At 39.8% G+C, this 23380-nt stretch overlaps 1 protein-coding gene across 5 annotated transcripts in view; it reads left to right on the top strand.

Moving 5' to 3' along the window:
- Positions 1-23380, top strand: part of LMO7 (LIM domain 7) — a 134985-nt gene that overhangs the window by 23714 nt on the left and 87891 nt on the right. For all 5 annotated transcript variants that reach the window (XM_054815892.1, XM_054815862.1, XM_054815852.1 and 2 more), the window contains exons 2-3: positions 12983-13053; positions 16728-16797. In XM_054815892.1, the coding sequence (XP_054671867.1) occupies positions 12983-13053; positions 16728-16797 (141 nt within the window). The remainder of the gene's footprint in view (positions 1-12982; positions 13054-16727; positions 16798-23380) is intronic.

Raw genomic sequence — 23380 nt, 5'->3', positions numbered from 1 at the left:
TGAGAAAGGATGCATCAGCCGTATGCGGATAAATGATTTTATATTGTTTTTTTTCTAGAGGAAAATAAATTATATTCTTTCAGTGACGTGGAATCTTCTGGTAATATAAAAAGATTGGGTTCAATCTTATGGATATTGAGAATTCTCATTTTAAATGCTTAATCGGTTGAATATGGAAACTATGGGGTAAATTTCTGCCTCTCTTTTGCAGGGTATGGAATTGTTTACAAAGATTCATGAACATTTCTGCAAGGATGTCATAATAAATATAAGCAAATTATAATTGTCTTCTGTAATAAGGGGGAGATTGGCTGCTGTCGACTAGTAATTAAATCCTACCTCTGGGCAGTGTACATAGCAACCCTGTGTAGCTGCTATGACAGTCAATCTTATCTTGGGCTCCTCTAAACACACCCAGGTGAGGAGGCAAGCACTCTGTCAAACCAGTTTGGCTCCTTAAATAACTAAATAAGTACAGCTGCGTTTGACGGGGAGCAGTGAAATGGCTGGAGGAATTGCCATGCTGGAGGTGGTTGAGTAACGCTTGGGTTGTATGGATGCTCAGCCTGGATCGGGAGTGGGGTGGTGAGTGATGATGTCGAAGAGGAAAGAGAGGGAGGGGGAAGTGTTGAAAGAGTTGTGAAGAGCAGCAGTTGTCACTTGTGGCTTCCCTTCTGGACCACAATCTCTCCTCCGTGCTCTTCACCTTAATTCTTTAATTGAAGCGTAGCAATTATCCCTGTGTGGGGCAACCTATGACTTTGACAGCTGCTAACGCTTCTATCTGTGGCTTTGCAAACCAAGCAGAAGAGTTCCATGGAGAATGAGAGTTTGCTAGTGGTGTATTTGGCTTAATAAATACTCAAATGAGTAGACAGAAACGTTCAGATAGGAAAGACAGATGACAGGGCGGTGTGGTGCATAAAGAAGGGCCTTTTCATGTCATTTTTAATCTCTAAGTAGGCTGAAGTCCTGATTTTGAGGTTGATGGTAGCCTGATCCCTGATATCTGTTAGCAGTGACATTTTATTTTTGTAAAGGCAAATAAATCTCAAACAGTAAAGAAGTTACTTCTGGAGGGGGAAGATATAATTAGGAATATTGGGTAAGTAGCGTAGGCTACTGTTCAGAGTGGTACCATGTGTGCTGTGAGATGATGAAAGCATCTTGAAGGAGGTGTAGCTGGAAGAGGATCCCCTGAAAAGCTGAAAGCTGTGTCATCAGGCACAAAACCATGTTCGCATCACAGTTCTCCAAGTATCATAAAGACACTTCAGTAACTTGCTACATGTTCGCCAAATATTCCTTTATATTTAAAATATTCCTTTATATTTAAAAGGGCAATGCTCATATTTTAGAACTCCTCAACATCATAACCTGAGACAAGAGTTGGTCAGCCAAACTTACTGAGCCTAAACGTCCTTATTCCTTTGCCCAGACTGATATTCCGCCTCCTCTAGTTGTGCTCCTGTCATCTTTTCAGATGCACGCCATCCTTCTGCGGCTCCCTTGGACTTCAATTTCCTCCGTAGCCATCCTTCCTCCTCTGACTGCAATTATTTAATTTCTTTGCCAGAGGCAATTTCTTTCATCTCCTGCCAAAGAGAAGGACTACGTATAAGCACAAAGCCTCTGGTCATATGTCGTACCTGGCGTCCCTCATTAGATGGTGCTGCGAAGCAGTGGCAATGTCTTCTGCCATCCAGCGCTGTAATATAGGAGCTCATTACCTGTAATTAAGTATATCGCTATGAGCCTTGGGAAATGGAGCCTTCAGAAGTCGCACTCCCAGCTTAGTAACTTAATGCACGCAGTGTATTTCAAATATCCCAAAATAATTGTTTGTGTGTTTATATTACTTCAAATTTCAGATTTTAAAAATTTCTAAAAAAAAAAAAAAAACAACCAAAACCAAACCCCAACCCAAACCCACACAAAACCCCCCAAGTACCATCTTTCTTGATGTCACAGTTCTGTATAGCCTGTCCTACTGGCTTACTCACTGTCATTTCTTGAAACTTAAATGTAGTTTGGAAAAAAAAAAAAAAACCAACTACTAATCATAGTAGTATTCAAGAGCTTTACAATCTTGCTTTTATTTTTATTTGAACAGGTAATATCAATGGAGTTCTCTTAAGCTAATCCTTCCCCCTGAATTATTCCAACTCTAGAGAAGAGCATAATATTTCTACAGCTGAAGTCGGCATTAATTTCAGTGACCTCCGCCTGACGGTTTATTTCTATATAACTGTTGCTAGATAATATTGAAATGTCTAAATGCTGTTAAGTGCCGCAGTTAATGCCAAGTGCCATAGTTTACTGGGAAGTGATGTGACAATTTTTTTTTTTTCCAGACTCTGTACGTGACATTAATTGCCTTTAGGGCGTCTTTTGACCCTGTTAAATGTTCATTTCCACCCAATTTCTTTGCTCGCTGCCCATCTGTTGCCTTGTTAATGAGATGAGTAAACCCGGTGAAATGGGTTGGAAACCAGTGGGTGTAGGAGGAGATGCAAAAGTCAGGGGATGTGGGGATGGGAGGGAAGACGTGGTGTGAAGGCTGTTGGTTCCCCAAACCCTATGTGCGCACACGTGGGGGTGTGCGTGAGAGAGAAAGGGGGGGTGTTGCTGAACATTTTTGGCTGCAGCCGACTGGAACCACGTCTCGGTACGTATGCTGCTCAAAGTACTGCTTCCAGGAAAGGCTGGAAAATCTGAAAAGATTGACGAATCTCCAGTAACAACAAGAAAAGACTTCCACGCATGAATAACCTCGCTAAACACGCAAAAGCAAGTGTATCTAAAGCATTTCCCTCTTGCGTGCATATTCTTTTATCAGATGCCTTTCTCCTCCTCCTGCTGAACGGAGTTTCGGGACTTTGCGGTTAGATCCCCGGTTCGCTCATGGCACTGGCGCTGCCCTCTGGAGAATCATGAGCATTTAAAATATATGACCAATCAAAGTATTAAATACACCCAGGATCTCAGCAGTCGATTTGTAAGAGATAACTGGAATCTAGGGCAGAAGCGTGCTCTGGTTTTGGCCATTTCATTTGGTATCTCTGTATTGCGCAGCCACTTATGTAAATAATCCCAACAGGGACCCGCTCGCAAATAGCAGCGGAGTTTTAGCATATTTTTCTTAATCAGTGTAAGCAAAGATATTGTTTTCTTTAAGGTCTTTCCTATAAAAATAAATGCTAATGAACTGAAAGCTTGTATTGAAACTTGTAGCATATATTCTCTGACCCAGAATTACAATAGTAGGAAAGCTTAGGAAATACAAATGTCAGAAGGCTTTTTATCGCTTGCATTTATCTTCTGGTTTGAAATGAACAAGAACAAAATATTTAAAGATTCAATTACAGTGAAGTGGAAACAGTACTTAAAATACTACATATAATAGATTAAAATGTTAGACAAATGTGACTTTAGTACCCTCTACAGCAAAAATGCCCAAGTTTATATGTGCTTTAATCCTTTCTTTACGTTTGCCCTAGACAAATGTGATTTTAGTATCACTAACGTTTTATCCGTCAATATTTCAAGTAATGCCTCTATTTTACTTCAAGCTTGTAAAACCAAGTATTTCTTTTTTCTTCTTCACCTGAAACCAAAATGTGCATTTGTCATTAAACTTTGCTTTTCTTCCTTTAGCAAAAACAATGGTATAGACAGATTTTTGCATAGAGGTTTTTGGAGTGGGATTTTTTTATTATAACTATTGTCTGAACTTGAAGTTCTTTGAGGGTGCGTGGCCGGCCATCGCATCGGTCATGTACTGCCTGGCTGTCAGAGCGCTGAATCACTTGATCTTTGGGTATGTTAAGCCTCTCAAGAATCTGCTCAAAGTCCAAATGTTATCCCTCTCTCATCTCCAGCGTGCTGTGGCTCCAGCCCTGGGGTGCCCTTCCCTGCTGCTTGGAACCCCTGGCTTAGTTGCCGTGGTCATTTTGGGGCTGGGGAGGGGCGGTGAGATCTGTGAGGGGGTTATGTAGGGATTTTTATTTTTTTTAATTTTATTTTTATTGTTAGTACTATATTAAAGAACAAAGTCATCTGGGTGATTGCAGGACATTTTCTAAACGCAAACGCTTCACGTGGGCACAAGGAAGAGAGTGGAAGGAGGCTCTGATGCCATTTTAGGAGGACAGGAAGATCATTGTTTTCTTCTGTGACTGGAGTGCTCAGCCAGCCCTACGAAACCTTCTGTCAGTCGTGTGTCTAAGCCTTCTTGCAAGGCCTCTTTTCTAAGCTGTGTTGTTGCTGATATTCTTCCAGGTGGTTTTTTTTTTTATTTCAACTTCCTAAAGGAGATGTTGAGAACATACTGATTATTTTTTTTTATTTTATTTTTTATTTTCTGTCCAGGGCAAGCTTTTTGTGTGCCCCAGGTGGACACTACGTAGGAGTCCAGCTGAGACACAGCTACGCATGGATTCATTTATCTCTTGATGGCTTATTCCCCAGCTTGGAAAGGCATTAATAGCTTGAGGTCAGGTAACAACCAACGGGGTGTTCCCTGCCCATGGCAGGAGGGGTTGGAACTAGATGATCTTTAAGGTCCCTTCCAACCCAAACCATTTGAAGACGCTTCAGAAAAAAAGATAAAGAAATGGCATGCGGAGTGACTGGCTTTCACAATGGGCAAGTTCAAAATTTGGCTAGCAGGAGAGCGCTTACATGATGAAACACAATCGTTAAAGGCTATCTAAGCAGTGAAACTGGTATCTCTGCTTGCCACTTCTGTGATCTCAGTCAATCGCTCTTCTAGATATCTTTCCTTTGTATTCCTCATTTCCTGGCTATGTTTAAATTTTTAAACTTTTTTCCCTATGGCAGACACAAACATCCAGCTCTAGTACACCACCATTATACTGTGAATTACTTGGAAAAGACAACTTTCAATCAACCAGTGGTTTTGCCTACTTAAGGTATTCAGTGGTTAGTTTCTGGTTGTTTCGGGGTGAACTGAATGTTTGCCTTTTCATGATGATTTTCATCCTTTTCTCTGCGTAATTAGGAACAATTACAGTTAAGGTGCCCACTGCCACCCTTCTTCTACCACAAACCACTGAACTAGTATGGAACTCAGCTGGCAAATCTTAAAATAATCATGTTACTCTTACATTGTTTTGGGAAAGTGCATAAATACTCACTTTTTGCCGTGGTTTAACCCCGGCCAGCAGCTGAGCCCCGCGCAGCTGCTCACTCACTCCTCCCTGGCAGGAGGGGGGAGAGAATCAGAAGACTGAAAGTGAGAAAACTCATGGGTTGAGATAAAGACAGTTTAATAGGTAAAGCAAAAGCCGCGCACACAAGCAAAGCAAGACAAGGAATTCATTCACCACTTCCCACGGGCAGGCAGGTCTTCAGCCATCTCCAGGAAAGCAGGGCTCCGTCATGTGTAATGCTGACTTCGGAAGACAAACGCCATCAATCCGAATGTTTTCCCCCCCTCTTTCTTCTTCTTCCCCTGGCTTTATGTGCTGAGCATGATGTCATATGATATGGAATATCCCTTTGGCCAGTTGGGGTCAGCTGTCCTGGCTGTGTCCCCTCCCAACTCCTTGTGCACCCCCAGCCCACTCGCTGGTGGGGTGGTGTGAGAAGCAGAAAAGGCCTTGGCTCTGTGTAAGCACTGCTCAGCAGCAACAAAAACATCTCTATATAACAAAAACATCCCTGTGTTATCAACACTGTTTTCAGCACAAATCCAAAACACAGCCCCATGCTAGCTGCTATGAAGAAAATTAACTCTATCTCAGCTGAAACCAGGACACTTCTATGTAACTGAAGTTAGTTGCAAATATATGTGAGAAAGTAAATACTTAGCTGAAGTTGAAATCAGCATGCACCAATTAGGATAGTGGCTTTAGAACTCGTGCACATTTAAACTATTTATGGAATTAATAAGTTCCAAATAAATCAGATGTACCTACATCATTACAATAAAATGTCAATTATTTGTTTTTTCAGAGATTCCTAGTAATTCTAATTCCACTTTGCATTTGCAAGTTTTATGTCCTACTGGACCACCTACCTCCGTCTAGTTTATGCTGCTCATCCCTGCATATACAGTGAGACCTTTTTTTATCTCACAAACTAATCTATGTTTTTCCTAGTTTGACACCTGTTAGTACAGTCATCAGTATAAACAACAGTAAGCTTATTTATCTTGCTGTTCCGTGGGAGGGAAAAAAGCTCAACTGAATTGATTGATCCCAAATGCCTGCTCTTTCTGCAGTATTGTTCCCTTAAGTCAGGGATTCCCTTAAATAGCGGAAGAAAAACTTCACTTCCATCCTTCAGATTGTATATTTATGTGCAATTTGACAGAAGAGCTGAAAAAACAAGAGTGTAAGCAGCTGATGAGCCAAGATCTATGCTTCTCGCACCTTCCACATCGGTAATTGTGTGCCTCTCTGCCCCTTATTCATTGCTTCTCTTCATCTTTTGTAAAAATGTAGTGGTATGTTATTTCAGGAGTCTTGGCATGTCTGTCCACAATAAGGCATACCACAATAAGACCACAATAAGACCCCATCATTATGTTGATGATAGAAAATAACAGTAAGACTTTTTCAATAATCAGTCATTTCCTTTTATAAATGTCTGTTCTGGTTTGTTATCAAAGGCAGTTTTGGCTGAAGATTGAAAAATTTCCACATCCTCTGAAATGATGTCCAGGGATTTGGGGTACGGGGTTAAACAGGAGAGTGCAGCTTTGCATTGAGCAATAGAGCAGGAACGATTCCAACTGAAGAGCAAAGTCTTACAGATACAAAGGGGAACATTCACATGGACCAGCATAAGTGATCAATGGCAAAAACATTAATTTCCTGCAGCCTTACTTTTGCTGTGCAGTTAGACTATACAGCAGATTTCTTGGTAGATATTTTCCTTCTTATTTCCAGCCACTCCAGCTCTTCTCCTCAGTGGAGTTGAGCCTGTCGTGGATTTTAGCAATGAATTGTGAGGACTTGAAATGAAGAGCTTCCTTTTTGTAGAAATCCAGGCCTTGCTCTTGACTCCTGTCAAGTTGTTAGGCTAGGCGGTGTCCTAAGTTCATTGCTGGACAGCTGACCAGGAAAGCCTCCATGGGTACCAGCTTTTTGAGCACTTGCTGACCTCTCAAGAGTTTGTTGAACCATGAATTAAATTGTCATCGGAAGGGAAGATTGCAGGACAGTTCCCTTTCTGACCTTAGCTGCTTTGGACCCGGTGTCCCTCCTGCTACCAGAGGTGCAATACCAGCAGTGTTCTCGTGCAGGTGGAAGATATGAATGCCCACTCTTCCTGTGCATCTTCCCAGGGCCCAAAATTCGGGGAGGCAGATCCCACTTGCCACTCTTTTTCTACTGCTTGACCTTGAGAAATCTAGTAATTGCTGTGGCCAGGGTGTGTGCTGCAACGCCAAAGGCTTTCTTCCCAAATGGCTGATTTTGCCACTTGTATGTTCAAGATTGCTTGCAGCAAACCTCTGAATATGGTTCCTACCATCTGCCCTTTGGGAGGGATTTGGATAAACCAATTGACTGCTGGAGCAAATTGTGGCAATGGTAGAGTGTTTTGTTTGGTTTCGTTTGTTTGTTAGTGGGTTTTTTTTTTTTTAAAAAAAAAAAGAACTTCAGAGAGGAAGAACCAGTGTGGAGGAGAAAACAAGATGGGAAGTCTGCAAAGGCCAACCACCCCAAGGTCCTTACTTCAAAGCATAAAGGCAGCATTTTTGTTAACAGCTACCCCATATGCCATTCAAAGACAAGCTCATATCCTGCGTGGCACTTAAACAGGACTACAAATAGCTGTTAAGGGGGGAGGCAGGACTTCGGGTGGTACATCTGCAGTGTCCCACAAAGCAGCTACTCATGGTCACAGTCCAGAAGATCCACCAGTTCCTACAGGAATGCAAGAGAGGAAGAAGTACCTACTTTTTCTTTATGTGTTACTCTCTCTTCCTGACAGTCCCTAAAAGGTAAAATCTGTCAGGCTGGGGTGGAGCATGTAACTAACAACTGTATATATAATGCAGTGGACTCAAAATACCATATAAAATGTGTTATGAGTCTACTTCCAGGCCCTGCCAAACCGTACAGGTGCCAGAGCATTGGGAGTGTCTTGAACGCTTGCTTTTTGGCTGCAGGTGTAGCCTATATATCTCCTTGTGCATCTTACAGTATCAGTACCATTCTGGAGTGATATATTGGATGAGGGCGGTTAGAGCCAAAGGAGTGCTGTGAATGGAGATATGTAACACTGGGATTATGTAAGGATGGAGCCATTTGTCGTGTCATCTGATCCAGATTGTTGGTAACTGGGGTGGGGGAAAGAAAGGCCATTAGCAAGGTAGTAATTCAGATATTGATGTGTATGTGAGGTGATCCACCGAGGCAGGCACTGTGACAGAAACTGGCAGACGTAGCTGAAATTCTATGGTGGGGTTGGTACCACAGCATCAGATTCGTATCATTGTCCCAGTTCCCTACGGCACATGAGCAGTCCTCTCTGCAGCAGGATAAACTTGGTGTTTATTGTTGCAGGCTGAGCTGGGGACCTGAAGTTCATAAGTCAGTGTAGTATCCTTGAGGTCACCATCCGATTAATTGTTTGCCCCATGAGATCCTTGCATGAGCCTGCATTAAGGCTGTTGCTATCATGCGTGGTTTAGTATTTTTCTTGAATTTTCCATCCCTAACCTATGATCCTACATCCAGGAGCTGCATGCTTCACGCTGTTGCAGTTAGCATTTCTCTCAAATCGGCGCACGGGGTCCTTGCATGGTTTGAAATGGTGTAGTCTACATGGGGCAGTGGTAGAGGAGCTCTGAATGAGATGGAGGTTGCAGGGCTGGCCTGTGTCAACTGTGGAGCTGGCTGGATGGCGAGTACCTGGGTCCTCTGCAGCAAGTCATCCTTTAGGTCACAGGCTGGACATGATGCAGTGCCACCTCCTAGTTTCTGAGCAGCTAACGCTTTTGCGATAGAGAATCGGTTAGCCAGCATGCCTGTGTATGTGGTGTGAGTCTTGCATTGGATGGGGAGAATCTAGCTTTGGTGTTTCTGGTTAAACTGAGAAACCTGCCAGTCCCTTGCACTTTGAGTTGCATGTGGTGGTATGTATGGGAAGCCAACCCACTTGAAAATACCTACCGTCCGTGGTAGAACTGCCTTTCTGCTAAACCCATTCAAACCAGCGTAAACCACGGAAGCAACTTGACATGAACCCCCTTAGTTTGGTTTTTCTATTAACATTGAAAAATCTTGCAATTTTGAATAGCTTTTAAGGCAAATAAGGCCTATTATCATCAGCTATATTTGGCCTCTAGTAGGACAAGCCAAAGAAATGTACTCAATGTTAATTTTGGTATTGAGGCGTATAATTATCATATTCTTCTGTGCCGTGTGCTTTTTGTTCACTCCATCATGATCTTGATGTCATGCCATCTTCAGAATGGTTGATCTTTGGTTATTTTTTCTTGATTTGCCTCCTCCTACAGGAATCACAGCAAACCTGAAATTAAACTAGCCCTCTGTATGTGTGTGTGTAAGCATTTTTAAAATGTCTAAATTTAAAGTAAAGATTTGATTTGCATACTGTTTGAAGTAAATTGCTTGGACCTGGCAATTGCAAGTTACCAAAGTATTAAGGGGAGGCTGTCTTACAAAATAAATCAAACTGTTTTATAGCAGCAATTAAACGTGATTTTATGATATAACTGTTAATTATGTCATTGCTCTCTTTCTATCAAAAAAGCAGAGAAAGAAGCAGAATACATTCAGCTGAATGAAGGAGAGAAAAGAGATAATTTGAACAGAGATGTTGTTCAAACATGGATAAAAATTGCTTTTGCAAGATATTTCCTTTATTATTTGGTGTCTCACATGGCCTAAGTGGTTGAAAAATTGTCCAAAATCAATTATGCCTATTACATAAGAGTACCACACCCAGTATAACCAGTTTTAATGAATAAACAGTGACTCACAAATCATAGACATTATTCGAAGATATAATATCTCAGGGTGGGATTCATTTTGTCTTACTCAGGTTTTTAAAAGTCAAGGAACTCTGTGTCAGTCTGTGGCTTTCAATTTTTTTAATGATACCTAGTTCCTATGTAGACCATAATAGTTACAGCTGTGCTTGCACTGGGCATAAGCCAGATGAAAGTCCATGCTGAGAAAAGTCCTCTGTCTCTGTACGAAAGCCGGGTTTAACACAGAGTACTTATTTTTATGACATCAACAAATTCAAGGTGTTGTGCAACTTGGAAAACATTTAGGTTTCAAGCCATCACTGTTAAATTGTTCCTTGAGAATACCTCTTAATTACTTAATTATTAGTATCCTTTAAAAGTCAGTATTAATGAAACCTAACTTGGCAGTACCAATGCTTTTATTTTAATGTCAACAAACCATGTAGTCGTCAAAATCTGTGGGTCACAAGATTGGTCTGACAGCTCCATCCTGTCTGTCAAATCAGTGTTGATTGCCACAGTGGCTGCACAAATAAATTAGTAAAAATGCTTCCAGTGTAATGTCCTCTAATGTAGTTTTAAGAGGTCTGCAAGTCTAATGGTAGCATTTACAACCTTGAACTCAAGTTGGACTTGCTTGTTGTTCAGGGATGGCCTCTAGTTATCTGATGTCGTGTGCCTGAAGACTGAGTGGTGGTCAAAAATGTTCCACGTACCATTTTGGAGACTGAGGTTTTGGAGTTGTGGAAAAAACCACAAGTTACCCTATGAAACCATGGTTATGCACCGCAGTGTGGCAGTCCGGTGTTCTGGAGGGGCTATGCTGAAGTCTAACCTGTCTTCAGTGGCGTGTGCTCCTTGACTTCTGGAGAATAATTTTTGAGGAGTGATCTCCTTAGCTACATGCTGCAGTTCTAGGGGGGTTTTTTTGTTTTCTGTTTTTTAAGGAATTCAGTGTGAAGGTTGTTTGTGGATATATGATATTGGAGGTTTGGGATGGGCCCAACTCTAGGTGAAGGAAACATCTCACCGTTTATTGCATGCATGACTTACCAGTAAATGGTCTATATTAAACCAAATGTTTGGACTCTGTAGTCCTGTAGATGTCAGCAACAACTCCAGAATGAGAATAACTTTTAAGTATTGATTGGAGTTTGAAATGTAACCATAAAGCTAGACCCCCATCTTACAAACTTCAAGTTTGTAGCTTGCAGAATGAAGGGCTTAATTTATAACACATATTCCCTATTACCTAGGGAACACAAATATTTATATTTAAACTTTCGGTGCCCAAAATTTATGTCACTAAATATAACAGCTTTCTATACAAATTTGGAAGCAAAAGGCCATCTTTTATTTGAGATAAGGGTAATTTTGAGATGCTGTGTTTTGAAATTATTCTTGAAAATGATATTGCTAAGATGCAGTATCTACTTTTCTGTAAGAACAGACTGTTAAATGAATATTGCATAAAATGAAGTTCTCCCAGGGGAATCACTGTCATCCTTTGTTGTGAAAAGTTTTTGGGATTGATTTGGTTTTTTGGTTGGGTTTTGTTTTTTTTTTTTAATTTTACCTGAATGTTGAAATTTTTCTTATCTTGAGTTGGTTTGTCATAATTTCTTTCTTTCTCCTTATTTGCTAAATCCTAGAAAAAAACCTTAAACCCTAAAGAAGACTTTTGTAACATCTAAATTTGTTCTCAATAGGGAGATTGAAGTTACAGCTTCTTAATTAAAAAATAACTTACGTAAAGACTACTTGCTTAAATTCTAGCATTTCTGGTGTTAGTATACATTCCTTTTGCAATTCCAGAGAAAAATAATACAGTGATAATGTAACAGATTGTTAAAGCACTACATCCTTTCCTTTGCTCTTTTACCAAGCACATCTCATTTGTTTCACTACTAATTTCCTTAATTAGTGTGGTAACCAGTAGCTTTGGTCTGGATGCACACAGGCTCCACAGCACATTTAATTGTGTGCCTGAAGTCCTGTGTAGTACGGGGGACGGCCAGGATCCCCAAAGGGAGGTTTGTAATTAGCTGGTGACCGAACCTGGTGACCTCCAAGCTCAAATAAATACGCTTCCTAGTGTTTGATTTGTCTACCCAGCTGGGATAAAACCCTCTTTTGGACTGTTTTAGGAATATTGACTCCTTTTCTGACTTGCGCGTGGGTTACTAATCTGAGTATTTAGAAGAAATCTGCCAAATTTGGTTCCTTCAAGGGATGTGGGCAGAAGGGGGATCCAGTAGGAAGAATCCAAGTGAGTTTTGACTTGAGCAGGGTGCTGCTGCGTTGATGATCTTGTTTGAGATGGAGGGAGTTAGTGCCAGGAGCAGATTTTTTTTTTTTTTTGGTGGAAAATAACTTTGCTGAAAACCTGTAGGTAATGCTTTTGGCATCAGGTATCTTAAGTTCTTTATAAGACATTGTTCTTGTTCACTGCTTTTCAGTCTGAATATAAAAAGTAGTCTCATTATTGTAGTCCTGCCGCTTGCTAAGTGATGGGAATTGATGCGCATGTGGTGATACAGACTTGCTGGAGTGGTTCTTCAGTCACACTGCCTTAGGTGCAAGTGGCAAGAAAAAACCCCCATTAAAATACTTTGTGCCAGATATCACAAGTATACACGCTGTAATATGGAATAGGAGATAAAAGACTTTTACTCTCTTTTACACTTCTGTTTGAAATTTATTTTATGCTTTTCTGTGTGGCTGGTACTGCTTTAGAAAATTATAAGTATTCCCACAGAATTCAGCTGACTATTGGTTTACACTAGAGAAAACTATTTGAAGATGTTTGATCTGACTTCTTTTGAGGCATAAAGAACTGCTTTTTAAAAACTTAGTTCTTTTGAAATTAATATAAGAAAATAATAGATAGTGTGAACTAAGTGTTGAATTAAATAGTGTGTTTGGGTTTTTTTTAGTACATCTTAGATACTCTTACTAGTCCTGATTTTGTGTGCATGTCCAGTTAACTCTCAGTTCTTATTTTTATAGACAGTTACTGGGAAAAGCTTTGGAACCAAAGACTTTCGAGCAGCTCTAGAGAATGGAGTCCTGTTATGCGAGTGAGTATTGACTATATAAAAAACCTTCGGGTTAACATCAGTTGACCTGTTTCCATGCTGGCTGCTTGTTTGAAATTTTTTTCTGAAGTACCAAAAATATTTTGCAGTAAGTAATTTTTCCTTTTTTATATGCGTGATGTTTGTTGTGGGAAGGTAAAACAGCTTTCAAACTTTGTGTCTCAAGATCTATGTTTCATGTGTTGTCCTATGCACGCTTTCATGTGTTAGCAAGAGGATCGTGCTGATTCTCTGGCCAGCTGATGAGGATTTTTGGTTATGATGCTCATGGGCTTTCTCTTCAGCCTGTGCAAGGTGGTGTGGTCATGGCTGGGGTCAAGGCACTCTGTTACCTGTATATCCGCTGTTGTTGTTGGGGTTTTGTCCCCCATCCCCACCCACCTGTAAGAAATTATTGTAAATTCTGTGTGCTTGTTGTTCTCTAAATCCTGAAAGTTACCTATTCCAAACAGAGAACATTATACCCAGAGAATTTTTCTTTTTAAGTAGTTCATTTCTGAAGTCAACTTTACAAAATTATAAATTAAAGATAACAGACGGGCCTTTGATTTCATGTTCTATACTGAAGAGCAATATTAGTAAGTAATATAGGTATATGTAATATATGTAGTAAGTAATATATATATAAGCAATAATACCTAAGAGGGACTATTTGGTCTTCTGGGGAATTATGGTTACACTCAAGTATCTCAATGTAGAATCTATTGGATGGCATTTGGCATACTTTAAAAAAAAAAAAAGGTATGTTTTTATTAACAAGCACTTTAAATTATGAAAGTAAATGGATTGGGTCTCATTGTAATGTAGAAATATGTTGCCATATATGTGCACGTGCAGCCCCAGTTTCAGTATTTGCTGGACTGACTCAGTTATTGCTTTCAACAACAAACTCTGACCTCAGCTTTTTCTGGAGTGCTTTCTCTAAAAAGCTTCCTTGTGCTTATATATTATAGGTAATTATTGGCAATAATGGGACTTGTCTGGTTTCGTTGCTAGACTGAGTCAGAGGTGTAAAATGTCCACTCATCAGGTCTCTTCCACATATCTCTAGTTGGTTTTGTACTTACTGGAACAGGTTTCCAGGACTGGAAGCGGTGCTAATCCCTTAGTATTTTTAAAGAACAGCAGGTGTAAATGTCATTAGAATGCCAGTAAGAGAGAAAACTCATTAGAGGACTACCTGGGACCTTTAAAAAAAAAATCTCAAATCTCAGAGCCACTTTTAAATCAGTTCAGCCAAGCTAACTTTCAGAAAATTTTCTGAAAAGGTACAGTTATCTGAATTTTTTGCTGTATATCAAAAATAACCAACGAAAATACAATAAGGCAACATTCTTGCGTTTTTCCTTCTGTGAATATTATTGTGTCTTCTGGTCTTGCCCTTATTTTTTCCTTTGGGCCCTTTGCCCATCACACTGTCTTGCTAGTTACTTTGCAGTTCTCTTTGTGATACGTAGGAGTTGATTTATTTTGAAGATTGAAGGGTGTTGTAGAGATGGACACTGTATTTTCATAACTTACATAATCAAATGTTAACTGGATTGAATGTGGCAATAAAAATAGTTTATACTTTTAATAAGAAGGTATTTCTTCAAGTATGTATTTAGTGGGATGTGTATATTGTATTCAGCTGTAACTCTTAAATAGTGTCTTTAAGAACTGGCAGTGAACTGATACATTCTACTCCTCTGATATCTTCATTGTTGACACTTATTTGGCAAAAGAATATGAACCTCCATCTGCCAAATGCAAATCAGTTAAATTTATCCGTAATTAATAGCCATATGCAAGAAAAACATCCTGTAATTTCTTCAGCTGAGCAGCTTGCCTTAGGAGGCATGCAACTTTCTTTAAAGCAAAAATGCCTCATTATGTTGCAGTAAATCATATAGCTGTCCTCCTGTGTCATAATTTTAAATTTAACATACTTGAAGTACAAGGAGAAGTGATTTTCACAGAAATTTTGTGGAAACAGACAAGACCAAGATGCAGAAAGGTTTTCAGATGTCTAATTTTCACCAAAGTCAATAGAGTGCAAGATCTTAAATAGTGGAGACAAACTAGACATGACATTGCTCATTTCCTTGGTTCACCTGTGACACGGCTGGTTTAATGTCCACAGATACGTTATTTCTGGAGTTGGTACGTTTGACTTAAACTATAGCAGACAAGACCTATGTTTGCACCCTGTATTCCTACAGCAGTCCAGTTGGTTCGTTTGGCCCGCTTAATGATCAAGTGTGCATCCTGGACTAAGCGATCAGTAGTTGATAAAATAAAGCCTTTTGCATTTAGCAGATCTCCTGTGTATACATTAGAAGAAGAAAGTCACTAAAGTTTTCCTGATCACATGCTACTTCATGTTCTTAAGTACAATAAAGCAAATAAAAATTATGCATTTGAAAGATCATAAAAAAGGGGGGGACATGACACCCCAAACTTTTTTAAATTCCACCTCAAAGGATATCTTTTTTTTTTTTTTGTGGAAAAGTCATCAAATGTATTTTGTTTACTAAATAACTTAATGCATTGAAAAATCTCAGGACCCGCAGCCATTATTTCTTCTTCTGCAGGCACTTAGAAATCTATTCTCCGTTCCAGTGTCTTTAGGTAAATGCTGTTCTTTTTGTGTATTTTCCAAATATACTTGCTGCTTGAGCAAAAAATGCCTCTTCCCACATAGAGCTTTAAACTCCAGGTCCTGACTCTGCATTGGCGTGGGTAGATCACAAAACCTTGCAGATGCTTTGTGGAGTAAAGGATCTGACCAGACAAGCAGCAACAAGAAGAGGCACCACAGTCCTCAAAGGTATATAGGCAGATGAAGTCTGCAGGGTGCCCTGAGGTCCCCGTTCTCTGTTGATCCTGTGGTCTAGCGTGTAATTTGGTGGACCACAGTATTTCCCTACCTCTGTGACTGAAAACCTGGGCATAAATGTGCAAGGAATCCTGTGCCTCATCCTCACTGCAGGACAAGGTGTGCGTTTGGGCTTGTGTATTCAACAGTGATGTGTTAGTCTGTCCTATCTTCTCAGTTTAATTATGAATTTTAATATAAAGTAAGAGTGAGATGAGGTGCAGTCTCTTCTGGCTTACTGAAAAGGACTTGCGTGTGTAAATTATATGTACCAAAAATGATTGTTGCACACGTCATACTGGACTTGATAGCATACAAAAACTGAGTTATTTCCTAAACTTACAGGAATATCAGAGCTTTCACACTGGACACTGAAAAATAATATTCTGATATATTTTTGACATCTTCTGCATCAGAACTTTTATCTGAAGAAAATCTTTAAATGGGAAAATGGAGTCTGATTAACATCACCACCCATGTAGTAGAAACATAGATCCATTTCTGCCTACGCATACCCAGGCATTTTCGTTTCTTCTTTTTCACTTTGCCATTCTCAGCGATCTCTTTCTTTCTGTGTGTGTGTGTGACCTGTCCTATTTTTGTTTCTACAATCTGTTGTTGCTTGTCACTTCTTAGAAAGCTGATTTACAAAAAAATTTAGGGGGCATTAATAGGTTCAAATTTACTTGGTTGAAGGCATATGAGTTAGGACGATATACCTAGTGTTTCTTAATAAGTATAGATGCTCCATTCTTAAATAAAGCTGATTATATAACAAAATCATATGACTTCTTTTCAGTTTGATTAACAAGATCAAACCTGGAATCATTAAGAAGATCAATCGTCTGTCAACTCCAATAGCTGGTTTGGTAAGTAATGACATCAAATCTAGTATCTGGGATATGACGGCAAGTTCTGTTTGTTCTTAATGAGTGCTGTCTTGTCTATTGTTCCTACATGCTTCTTGCTACGAAACCTACTAAGTTTTCAAGACTTTTAGCTCCATTTCTGTTTTTGTTTAAAATACTACCATTTATACGTGGTCTTAGACTGCGGAGGTTACCTGTTCTGTGATTTTGATCTGTGACTTTTATTGGCTTGTCACCGCATGAAGCGTCATCACCTCCAGATATATCAAGTACTAATGGCTCCTGTGCACAGACCTATATAGTGTTATTTGTCCTTAAGTAAAGGCCACCATCCTATTATTTTGTATTCACAAGCCATTTCAGATGTCCCTGTATTAAGAAAGGGGCAGACTTGGAAATGTTCTGTGTAACCCGAGTATTTTTAGAATCCGCTTCTCCCCACCCACAGCAAAGCTTAGGTTGCATTAAAATAACTCTGATGCAAAGATCTCTGTTCAGGCTTCAGTTGAGGGATTTGCCAATGTTTTGGCTGTAAATCACATTGTCGGGGCAGGGGGAGGAGGGAGATGCATGTAATCCTTTTCACAGGAAATTTAAAAAATTTCCTGTACGCTGTCTGGCAGATTTGCTGGTCAGAGACTGTAGGATAAATTTTGTGGCCATTTAGCGTGAGAAACAAATTCAACATTAGAAAAGGAATTCAAATAATTTTTTCCTTCATCGTTTTTTCTTACGAAAGCCTTGTTGGCTATTCATGTCACTAGGGTATCTAGGCCACTCAGTCCCATCACCAGAACTGTTGGTCTCATCTTAAAAGGCCTGAGATGAACAGGGGTGTATGCATGATTCCTGTAACAAGTGGAACATCCCACTTTATGGTAAACACACAATCATAACATCAGGGAAAGTTACTTGATTTCTTAATAGGACTTGAATGCAGATCATCTCTAGATACTTTAGATATCTCTTTAGACACTTTATATGTTTTAATGGGATGAGTCAAAAAAATACCTGCTTTTGCTGGTCAGCTGTGTATTTCATTAGAGAAGAAGCATAGTTAACTTGGCCAGAGGCCCTAAGATTGGGTTAACTGACCATATATTATTACACCAGCTGAGAACGTGCATTTCCACATCAAATGAATGTAGAAAGTATTAGTTGCCTTTGTCCCAGAAAAGCTCAGGGTATTAGGCTTGCAAATAACAAGTGCTACACATTCTTTTCCCATGAGGGATGCAAAAAAGAATTCAAATGAAACCAAAATCATTCTGGGGACGGCAGCGCAGTTATTTTATCAGCACTTTGAGTGCCTAAGTGGCCTCTGAAGTAGCCAGTTGATCCAAGCCAGAAAACCATAGGCTAGATTTCATTTTTGTGGTGACTTAAGTGTAGTCTTGAATCATAACTGTAAGAACTCTTGTCTTTACATGTATTTTTTGTTTGTTTGTTTCCAGATGCAAAAATTCAGAGTATTCATTAGGTGTGTAGTTTATATCTTGTAGTGTATTATTGTTCCTTCAAGTTGTTCTAGTTCCTACAAGTCTTCAAAAATAAAGGAAAGGGGAGGAAAGGGGAGTGATTCTTGTAAACAGAGATCAGCCAGTGGTATTGTTCCTCACTATGAGGGTGGTGAGGCACTGGAACAGGTTGCCCAGAGAGGTTGTGGATGCCCCATCCTTGGAAGTGCTCAAGGCCAGGTTGGATGGGGCTTTGGGCAGCGTGGTCTAGTGGAGGGTGTCCAGTGTCCTTGCTGATGGCAGAGGGGTTGGAACTTGATGATCTTTGAGGTCCCTTCCAACCCAAACCAATCTACGATTCTATGATTGTTAAAATACCACTTGAAAATAGAGAGAGCTGATGTTTTGTGTTAACCCATGGAAAAGGTTTTACATAAATACTTCAGTTTCAGAAGATCGTGATTATGAGGGTGATAATGGGAGGGTTTCAGAAGATGGTCTTATGATGGCAGTGGTGGGAGGGGAGATGTATTTTCCCAGGCTTGAGAGGAATGTGCTTAGTTATACCAGCTTTGAAGAGCCCAACTTTCATCCCAGCATGTAAAACTCAAACTAAAAATGATCGGTTTGTACATTTATAGAAAAGCAAGCATTGGTACCTGACAGGCTTGGGGTACTGTGGCTGATGAACCATGGGATTTAGAGGTGGAAAGAGCTTGCTAAGGAATTAGCTGGTAGGCTTGCTTGCCATATTCTGGAATATTTTCATTGCTTGTTAAGTTGCTTATCCCACAAATTTGTTTCTAGACAGTGTTTGTGTGGCTTCGTATGTATACTTCCATGACTCTCACTTATGTTGTTTTCAATGTCTTTCAGTCTTGCATTAATTGCTCTTCACCAAGCTTTCTGAGATTTAGGAATTACTATTAGGGGGATGTTGTTTTGGTTTTTGGTGTTTTTTAAACCAGAAGGAAATTTTAACTTCAAGAGATGGCATATGTTTTCTAAAGAGTAAACAGATGCCACAACTTGAATTTGGGTCTTGCAAATCCTGTAAACTGAAGATCTTTTGATCATGTTTTTTCTACAGCTCCTCTTTGTGGTCCTCTAAACTCATGTCCTCAAGTCCATTTCCAAGACATTTTATGCATTCATCATTGGACAACTAGCATCCATTTTTCTCCTGACTTTTTTGATTAAAAGGAAACAAAAACTCTGTATTGCTGAGTTTTGTGGCAGCCTGATTATCAGAAGAAAACAAATGCTTTAAAAGACATCTTGTTTCTTTTTTTTTTTTCTTTTTTTTTTCCCCCTTCCTCTCCAGGAATTTCTTCAGGTTTGGTTTTGTTCTATAGGGAGCTAATATATTTGACTTTTCATATGAGTGTGGTTTTTAAGCTTTGAGTTCACTTCAAATACTTGGCAGTTTTCTTCCAGCAGTACAGAAATAGTGTTCAACAGGCGTCTTCAGTTGAATCTCCAGAAGGGTTTCATTATATTGTTTCTTTGACTTTATGGTTATTTTGAAAACAAATTGCTTGAATAAAATAGGAAGTGAAAGCCTATATAAATAAGGAAAAAATTTGTTTTATGTGGAATATTGTGTGCTATACTTTTTTGTATTGAGTTAGGAACTGAGGTGATTTTTTTTAGTGAAGTAAATGTATTAATTTGTTAGGTCACTTTTGCTTTTGTGACACATAGATTCTCATAAAAAAATCTGTAAGGGGCTTTATATTAGCAGAATTGCCTAAATTCCAACTGCATTTTAGACAACTGAAAATAAGCCTTAGCTTTCACCTTTAGATTGATTATGCCGCTGTCTTGCGATTTTTGGGTGTGGATCGCAGTGGTTCAGGTATAATCATGATGGAATGGATCAATAAATACACATGTATTGATGATGAAATACTGAAATGAAACTTGGCATTCAGGCAACAAAAAATGCTGAATTGGTACCAGGCAAACTTAACAAAAATTGATTAAACTTCTCCCCAGTTTGGCGTGGTGCAGGAAGGCTGAGCTGCAGCTTGCGTGGAAGGGTTTGTTAAAACTCTTTGGGAGGGAGAGTTGGACGCGGCCATAACTTGATCTCCATCTAGCAACTTGTGCTGCAGCCCCGCTGCTCCGTTTCTCTTCTGAGGCATGTGCCTCCCATGGTTTGGGTGAGACCTGGCCATCATCTTAGCCACGCTTGCTTATTAATTGATGTTCCAGTTTGGGAAACTTAACTGCTGCACTGGGGTTAAGGCAAGTACCAGAGCTGTTGCAGGGAAGGGGTGGTCAAAGATGAGTGACCAAAGAAGCGTCTGTACAGCTCTCGAGGTGGTTCCCTGAGGAACGAGCCGTGCCGTCTGCGGGGTGCAAAGGACTAACTCCGGCAGTACGCACAGAAAAATGCCACTTGGTGCAAGCTGATTTAACAGCACACGGCAGGTTTTGGAGACGGTGATGTTCCCGTAGGTTTCCCAAAGGGAGTTAGCTGGGATGTGGCTGTTGTTTACTTTCGTTTTGTCTCTTTTTCAAAATGCTGTTTGTTTAAAACCTTTGCACTAATTTGCATTCTGGAAAATGAAAATTTAATTTCTGCTTATCTTTCAAACTGTCCAAAATACACAGTTTGTGTAAAGAGCAATGCATGTATTTTTTTCCCTAGTGTAGCAGAGCAGGCAGGCAAACTGGCACAGAGCAGCAGTTCCTGAAGCCCTCTGGCATTTCTGGGGGATATAGTAAGGATAACTGAAAGGTCGGAGGATTATGGAAGCTGGGGTTTCATTATGCATGGTAATGAAAGTGCAGCCTGCCTTAAAAAATCCACTTTTTCTGGTCCATACTTACGTGAAATAGAGATGGGGTTTAAAGAAAATGACTGTGATAAATCTTGCTGGGTTGATCTTATCCCCATTGATTTGTTTCTATTAAAGAGGAAACCCTGTTTATATTGATTTATTTTTATTTTTTTTAGAATAACCCAACTTAAATCTAGACAAAGAATTACAAATTTCCTGACTTGTTCCATCTGCCAGTACGATGCAGCTGCACTTTGAGCATGGGAAAGGAATGGCAGATCTTCCACCTCACCTTCTGAAGATCCACCTTGCATTTAAGAGCAATCCGCACTTCTCTGTTGTCTCCTCTCTTTCTAGTGCAGTGCCATACCTGATTGTTTCTCTGCAGTTTGCGGAGCTCCGTTCCTTTTGCTGTTCCCCCAGCCTGGAGTTGTTCCAGAGTTTCTGTTGAAAGAGAAGGGGAATCCCAAAAGACTGTGGAGAAACTGGGTTTTTTTTTTGAAAAGCTAATAGTTATTATCACCCCTAAGAACAACCACTTTTTTTGACGCTGTATGCTATTTTAATAATTTTTTTAAAGATTACTTGTTTTATACAGTTCTCCCTGCTTTAGCAGTGAAATGGGCAAGAGGAGAAAGAGTGAGGCAAATATTGTAGCCTCAGGATTTTATTAAATAAATCTGAAATTGCAAAATTATTTTTGCCTACAGTTCTTGGGGCAGGAGGTGAGGGGAACAGAATTAATACTTTGCAAAAGCAAATCCAAAGAAAACCTAGTTCTCAATAAATGTGGGCATTTCAGCCTGAATCCTAGCATGTGAGATGATTTGTATATAATCGCACGAAGGGGAGGACTTTGTGGTCTGACAACACATTCTCCAACAAGGCTCCACTGAGCGTTTTCAGAGGCGCATCTCTGGGTGCAGTGTCGTTGTGCCCCAGAAACTTCACATTTCCAAATGGAAGTCATAAGACATCATGAGACAGTGGGAAGATGAATGAGTTTTGTACAATGTATGCAAGCTCAACTTATCTGTCAGAATAATACGTTGCTCAGGAGAAATAACTGTATGCTCTGTAGAAAGGCAAAATTTTAGTCAAAGTTTTCAGCTGAGGTTAGGTGGTGAAGTAACTTCAGAGTTAGAGTCAATACCTCCTTTGGAGAGTGGTAGCTGCTGGGAACCTTGCCTTGCAACGTACCAGTTTGGCTGTTCAAGACCATCTGTCTTTCCTTGCAGCTCCTGTGAGAAAGATGGAAGTGCAGCGTTTTGCTCTGTGTTTGGGAACTGTTTCATCACATCAGAGGCGTGAGTGTGGTCAAACCACAGGGCAGAGTAGAAAGCTATTGGGGTTTTTAGAATTGTAAATGTAATGCTGTTAGTGCGCTTGCTTTTTTTTTTTTTTTTTTTTTTTTTTTTTTTTTTGAGCTTGGACCTTCATTTCAAAGGAGTAGAGATGTTGCTAACTCTCCCAGTGTGAGTGCTGGATGACTACTGGCACCAAACGTCATCTTCATGAAGATCTTCAGCTTTGGCAGAGGGTTTTTTGGTGAACTTTTGTTTTCCTTTCAGACAAGGAAATAGAACTGCACATCTATAGGCAGTCCCTGGTTTGAAAATGTGCATCTGAAATACTGTAGAGTAGGAGTTTTTTGTTCTAGTGGGGAATTCGAGTTTCTTTAGGGTGAAGAGTGTCTTGATAGTTTTCCAGGCAGGACTTTTCAAACACTGTTCACCAAGGCCCAACATGCCCTGACAAGGGCTACTCAAACATCATTCCCTCTCTTCTTTAATGCAATCTAATATAATACCACTACATTCTATAACTTATTTATCAGAAGGTATTAGTTCCGCACCAAGACAACCACCTCAAACTCTGGGGGAGAGCCACTTTGCTATGGAGATCATTGACATGTACCTCCTACGCCAGTAAAGTAGGGAATAATAAAGGTAAGAAGGGAGAAATAATGCAAGCAAGCTATACCAAAATGAAAGGGAGACAAAGACAGGGGTGGAGAAGATAAAAATACTGCTATTAAAAAATATTTTTCTGAGCCTTTGTGTCTAACGCTTTGCAAACCGTGGAACCACCCTGCTACCGCCTTATCTCTGGTCATCAAGTAGAGCTGGCCAAAATTTTCTTTTCTGTGGGAAAGCTCTCTTGATAGGGGTTTTTGTTGGGTTTGGTTTTTTGGTTTTTTTTTTTGGTGTGTTGCCAGATGACATTTTTACTTCATTATAGAATACTTTTAAATAATTTTTCAGGTAAAATCCACACTTACAGCTGAAATAATGTTGACTGCTTTATTTAGGGTTTGCCTACAAGGTTCCCTCTCTA

Source organism: Grus americana, chromosome 1 (assembly GCF_028858705.1).
Source record: "Grus americana isolate bGruAme1 chromosome 1, bGruAme1.mat, whole genome shotgun sequence".
In the NCBI taxonomy this organism is placed as follows: Eukaryota; Metazoa; Chordata; class Aves; order Gruiformes; family Gruidae; genus Grus; species Grus americana.
This window is presented reverse-complemented; position numbering and strand designations above follow the sequence as displayed.